The sequence below is a fragment of the Pinus tabuliformis genome, chromosome 2_2, assembly GCF_031772625.1.
Source record: "Pinus tabuliformis cultivar Carrire ecotype Pingquan chromosome 2_2, CPIR1, whole genome shotgun sequence".
In the NCBI taxonomy this organism is placed as follows: Eukaryota; Viridiplantae; Streptophyta; class Pinopsida; order Pinales; family Pinaceae; genus Pinus; species Pinus tabuliformis.
This window is the reverse complement of record NC_142300.1, coordinates 601,993,260-601,999,259: the sequence shown is the minus strand read 5'-3', so window position 1 is coordinate 601,999,259 and position 6,000 is coordinate 601,993,260. Positions and strand designations below refer to the sequence as shown.

The 6,000-nt window shown below is 38.0% G+C and overlaps 1 protein-coding gene across 2 annotated transcripts in view; it reads left to right on the top strand.

Moving 5' to 3' along the window:
- The first annotated feature begins 4,581 nt into the window (after positions 1-4,581).
- LOC149194091 (ribonucleoside-diphosphate reductase large subunit-like) overlaps positions 4,582-6,000 on the top strand; it is a 39,637-nt gene continuing 38,218 nt past the window's right edge. For both annotated transcript variants that reach the window (XM_089405033.1, XM_089405034.1), the window contains exon 1: positions 4,582-4,948. In XM_089405033.1, the coding sequence (XP_089261159.1) occupies positions 4,736-4,948 (213 nt within the window). In that variant the 5' untranslated portion in view covers positions 4,582-4,735. The remainder of the gene's footprint in view (positions 4,949-6,000) is intronic.

The window sequence follows — 6,000 nt, the reverse complement described above, 5'->3', positions numbered from 1 at the left end:
CAAAGACATATCCTCAAAGTAAATGAACTTTCCAATATTTTTAGCCACTTTCATAATTATTTTCCTCGTCCATAACTCCAACGGGAACCCTGCCATTTTAACCCATATGTAGTGTGACTTGGGTTTTGCAGTGAGTGGGTTAAACCCTATTTTCCATCTCTACAACCATAAAAAACCTTGTCCAATGACCTAGGCTCGAGGTCGGATAGTTAGTAGGTCACCTTCATCCAAAACATGGAAATGAATCCAATTATTCATAAGAAAACTGAAGGTTGGACAATATTCAAGCAATGGCTTCTAGTGGGTTGTCAACTAGGTTAATATCTGGTCCCTTGAAAGAGTAATGTAATGAAACTTTCCCATCAAAGATCGTGTATATAGGCTCGCAACATAACTCACTTCTATATTGCTACCTAAAGAAAGATTGGGCTTCTCAAGACCAAGCGTAAGAGTTGAAAGAGAGTCTGGGAGGCCCTGTCTCGACGGAAAGGGGCAAGAAAGGATCCTGAGGCTGTATTTACATATCATGGACCATCCATGCATTCTCCCAAATTCCACAACCTCTGCTTATTTACTCAAACATTTCATTAGCATGAAAACAATCATAGAAGGTAATCAACTCTATGTCCGTATGATAAAATTGGATTCAACCCTAGTCTTTATTTGGAAAACAATTTCTTAACCATGTTTATCAAAAGTTGCATATGATTAAGGAATATGTATGATTAGTTATCTTTGTTGTGGACTTTGATAGTCTGACTCAATGATTGATATTATATTCATCTTCATAAGTATGTTGCGTTTGATATGTGATTGGTCTAGCACTGGATAATGGTTGAATGTAGTGTGTGATTGTGTCTAGGGTGTGTTGATGTGTTAACTGGCATAACAGAAGCTTGGTTGTAGTACAAATAATGATGCTTTTATAATTTGATTGTTTTGAGTTTACTGATGATAAAATATGCCATACCAAAGAACCATGGTAGGGATTCTGCAATGCTAGTTGAAGCTTATTAACACTTGATGTTGGCATAAATAATATTTCCACTCAACAAGACTTGTGTTCTTCAGATGCTGAATTTCCATGATGGAAAATGTGAGAAAATTTTCAAGCTTTCAAAGTGCCATATTTGGCCTCAAGCATTTTGCTTTGCTTTTCATCATGTATTGTCCCTCTGCTCTGTTTGATATTGTGACAACCCCCGGTTAGCCCTAATCATTTTCCAATTATGGTAAGAACCATAAAATATTTTGATTAAAAATGGGCTGAGTAACTCAACCCTAGCTATTCCAGGGCTTCCAGAGCATTTATTCAAACCCACAACCATAAGGAATTATGAGCATCAATCACAAAACAATCAAGTGGAAAAACCCACAACAACATGGCTATCCAAGAAATGGAAAGGCAAGGCTAAAACCACTGTTAATCCAAGCAATTCTCCATGTCGATGACAACACATAACCAAATAATCACATGCATCCATAAATCAGCAAGGAAATCACACATGCAACCTATTACCTACAAGGAAATCTAGTTGTAGCTATTGATCCACCTGTTCCCTTGTGCTTTCCTACTTTCCTTTGCTTCTTTCTCCAAATCCAAGTGAGTACTAGAGTGCTCCAAGAATGCTCTAAGTGTGTAAGAGTATGAGAGAATGGGAGGATAGAAGAGAGCTCCACCCAAAAACTATCAAAAACTATGAACTAGTCCTCATAAGCCCTTTTATCATTGAGGCCTCTAGTTTCTCCATTTTCCTTCAATTTTACTCACATGCAAATATGTGACCCTTCACCTTCCTTTTCTCCTATTTTTCTTTATTTCATTAATAAAATGTCAATTAATGCTTGTTTTCCTTTGCCAATTTCCATAGCCATTAATTAATCACTAGTGATACCCATCACTATGTTTTTCCCAACATTCAACTTGGAATACGTGTCCCATGACCTTAGTTTTATTTGTATTTACATAGGAAATCAACCAAGGGTTGTTATAAGCTTGTCCCCTTTGGGGGAACACCGACATCGGTGTTCAATCACTTGTGAACCAAAAAAACACATGCTACCCATGGAGCCTTATAACACAACTCGATGCAACATTTACATCATATCATAAGACTGAGACCATGACCATCATAACATGAACACCATACTGCTTATTGGAGCTTTATAACACAACTCAATGTGATATATATATATATAACAAAAACACATCATCAAACATGTATACCAGAATACATCCACTCAACCAATGAATAACAAAGGATACATAGCCCGCATTTGATCAGCAATATCCCATGTAGCTTCATCGGGGCCAAAGTGCTTCCACTACACTTTACCTTGCTTGATTCTGGAGCATGAGCACCTTTCACTGCAAAATGCATTGAGGTTCCGACCATAATTCTCCTTCTGGTTCCACATGCAATACAGACCAGTGAATTACATGATCAACATCCTTCACATACTTCTTAAGTAATAAGACATGGAAAACATCATAGACTTTCATTGTTAGAGGCAATTAAAGTGTGCAGGCCACTAGTCTGATCCTCTAAAGGATCTCGAAAAGCCTGCAATATCGAGGTGCCAACTTGACACATGATCTAATCTTCAAGGAGCTCCTATTGGGCTTGATGCGCAAGTACACATGTTCCCCAACCTGGAACTCCTTAAATGCCCTGTGTTGATCTACATAACTCTTCTACTTGTCCTATTCTACCTTTAGATTCTTCTTGATAACCCGCATTTACTGTTCCATCTCAACCAACATCTCTGGTCCAATCAATACCCTGTTCACTGGATCACTCCAGTTGATGGGAGTAGTACAACTCTGTCCATATAGTGCCTCAAACATACTCATCTTCAATGACTCCTGATACCCATTGTTGTACGCAAATTCTATCAGTGGAAGATACTCTTCCCACTTCCAGGGTACTATCCCTTGAGCATTTTTGTAAAAGGGTGGGGATGCAAGTCAATATTAGCAAAATGAAAGTAGTGGTTTTCTCTAAAGAAATAAAACATAACCAACATAAGTTTTACTTTAAAGGCAACATTCTGGAAGAAGTTGCGATTACAAATGCCTCAGAATTGACTTCAACAAAAATCTACGTTGGGATGGTTGTAGAAAGAAAATAACTTTGGGGGGGTGGAAAGCATTTTATGTTTTTCAAAATAGGTGTAGAGAAACAAAGTTATGGGACTGGAAAACCACTCGAACTCTTTTTGGGCTTCCAGTGATTCCAATGATTCTCTATGGTTGTGAACCGTGGGCTAGCAGTACATCCGACATGCAGTGGAAACAAATTGAGAAAATTCAGAAGCGTTTGATTACAAACAAATTCAAAATTAAAAGTGCAGTTCCTTATGTTATCTTGTTAAGTGAAACAAGGGTTGCACCTATTGAAGCAATTGCTATGGTGCGAGCCATAAAATATTAAAAAAAATTGAGTAGATGGAAGAGGGCAGATGGCCTAAGGTTGTCTTTAATGACATATTGTGCAAAAGAAAGAAGACTTGGATGCAATAAAATAAAAAATGTTTAGTAAATGGGGTATTTGCTTGAACACGTGTTCCATAAACAGTAAAGAGATAAAAACTTTTGTTATGATAAGTTCCACAAGCGTATTTGGGATAAGGAGCCAGGGAGAAAGAAAAAATACTATATTGAAGTGTTTAATCCCACTCACAATCATCAACAAAAACCGTATATAGAGGCCAATATTTCTTGGAGAGCCAAAATTCTTATTGCTCAATTAAGGACTAATTCTTATCAACTCCGTTGTGAAACAGGGCACTCGAGAAGGCCAAGAAAAGTGTGGGAGGAAAGAGTATGTACTTTTTGTTCTTCACGATAGAATGCGAGGCCTTCAAAGACAACAAGAAAGTTATACACATATTTTGACAGCTAGCTCTTGGGATAACATATTTAGCGAGGGGTTTGTCGAGAAGCTGAGAGCGTTTATTTTGAGGCTTCACAGGAAAATAACTGAATACACCAACCAAATAAAGAAAATAGCTGAATATACCAACCAAATAAAGAAACAATATGTCCCATAAATTTAGTGACATTAAAATAATTTTATTTCTTTCTTTCCTCTATCACGACGCTCCATTTTAACATCACCTTACCTTACCTTACCCCGCACCTTTATGTTTATGTTTGAATAAGATTGTCAGCGAGAAGTATAGTGATGTGTGGTTTGATGGTAAGTTTACTTGGGCGAACCCTGGGAGACCGTAGTTCAAATCTCATTGAGTACACTAGCCTGCTGTGGTGGATGTTCGAGAAGCAGATTCCCCACCCCCGCCTTGGCGGCACGCGAGTCTTGCTTTGCTAAAACCATAGGATCTTAGTATATCGACTTGCAGGTAGTTGGATGTACTTTTGGTGTTATAGTGGTAATGACGAGAATTGATCTTGGGTCTCCCATAAATTAGGACTGACAATTACCGATTCACCATGTGGTTAAAATAAAAAAAAGATTGTCAACTAGAAATGCAGAAATGCATGGGCGAGCCATTAGTGTCTCAAATTTTATTAAATGTTCTCATCGAGAACCAAAGATTCATATGTGCGGGAGACCATTCATATGTGCATTCAAAAACTTGAATACCAAAATTCTCGTTGGGGTGCTTGGATTAAAAAAAATTACAACCTGATTTCTCTGATTTTTTTGCAGTTAAATCTTAAATACCCATCAGTAGTTTTTACAGTTTCTGATTGGTTTCAGCCTGCAAAATGTATGTCATCAAGGATGATGGCAGGCACGAGGCTATGCATTTTGATAAGATCATAGCCAGGTTGAAGAAACTCAGCTATGGTCTCAACTCCGGTTGCTACGATCCTCTGCTTGTTGCACTGAAGGTTTGCATAGGGGTTTACAAGGGGGTCACTATGAGTCAGCTTGATGAGCTGGCGGCTAAGACTGCAAATCATTCGGAATATGCCTTGGTAAGTCAAAGAATTCCAACCGATATCTTCCTTTTCATTTGAATGTTTTGCACATATGTTGAAATCATAATCAGCCAGAAGATTTATTGATTTCTGTGTTTTTCTGTTTATTGGATGTGGGCTGCATTTGGCTGCAAGGGTTGTTGTTTCAAACATCCATAAGAAGCCCTGTACCAAATGCACATGTACTAAGTGACAGAAGCCCTTCATTAGAAGTCCTATTCTTTAGCTTTACTCTTTGACTGTTCAGTGCCTTTCCAATACTCAATTTTTTTCTTGATGCTTCTATATGCTATCTCCACTCAGCACCATCCCAAAATCATTGCTTGCATACCCTATCGTAAGCCTGTAACTATCAATATTACCTTTCCTGAACAAAAAAAAAGAAACTGTGCTAAACACTGAAGTCCAAAATGAGATGCAACAAGAGAACCATGCTCTGCAGTGTATAACATACTTCAAAGTATTCTGAACCAGGTCTTTGTCTTTTGTATTTTGTCATACATATTACCATACTTTTCCTGACTGATCTTGTATGTGATCTCATCATTTTCTCTAGTAATACTTTGCTGCCATAAACCCCAAAGCCACTAATTATATCTTTACGATAATATGCAGGCCCATATGGTAGCTTGGAAACAATCCAATTCTTACATCCTCTCCGTCGTCCACATAATCTCTTAGAGCTGATAACATGTTAAGTGTACTATTAATCTGGACAAAGTAGGATTCTAAAAGCATCTCCATTTCCTGCCCATAAAGAACCATCTTTACTCCCAGTCGTCTTCTTGATTGAAGTTCAGTGACTAACGTGAAAAGAATATGCTTCGATGTCCCATTGAATAGGGGCCTGAGTGAAATAGAATATTTCGATCCTCCTTTTCTTTAAATAACAAAAACAAGGTACGCTTTGGCACATGCAAACAAAGTTACCTGGCCTTTGATTTTGGGTTTTCATTGCTCTGCCATCAACGCTTCTGTAGTCTTTACGCTGGGCCAAAGGCCTGCGAACTTTCCAATCAATGCTTTATAGGAGAGAGTAGGAGCATTCT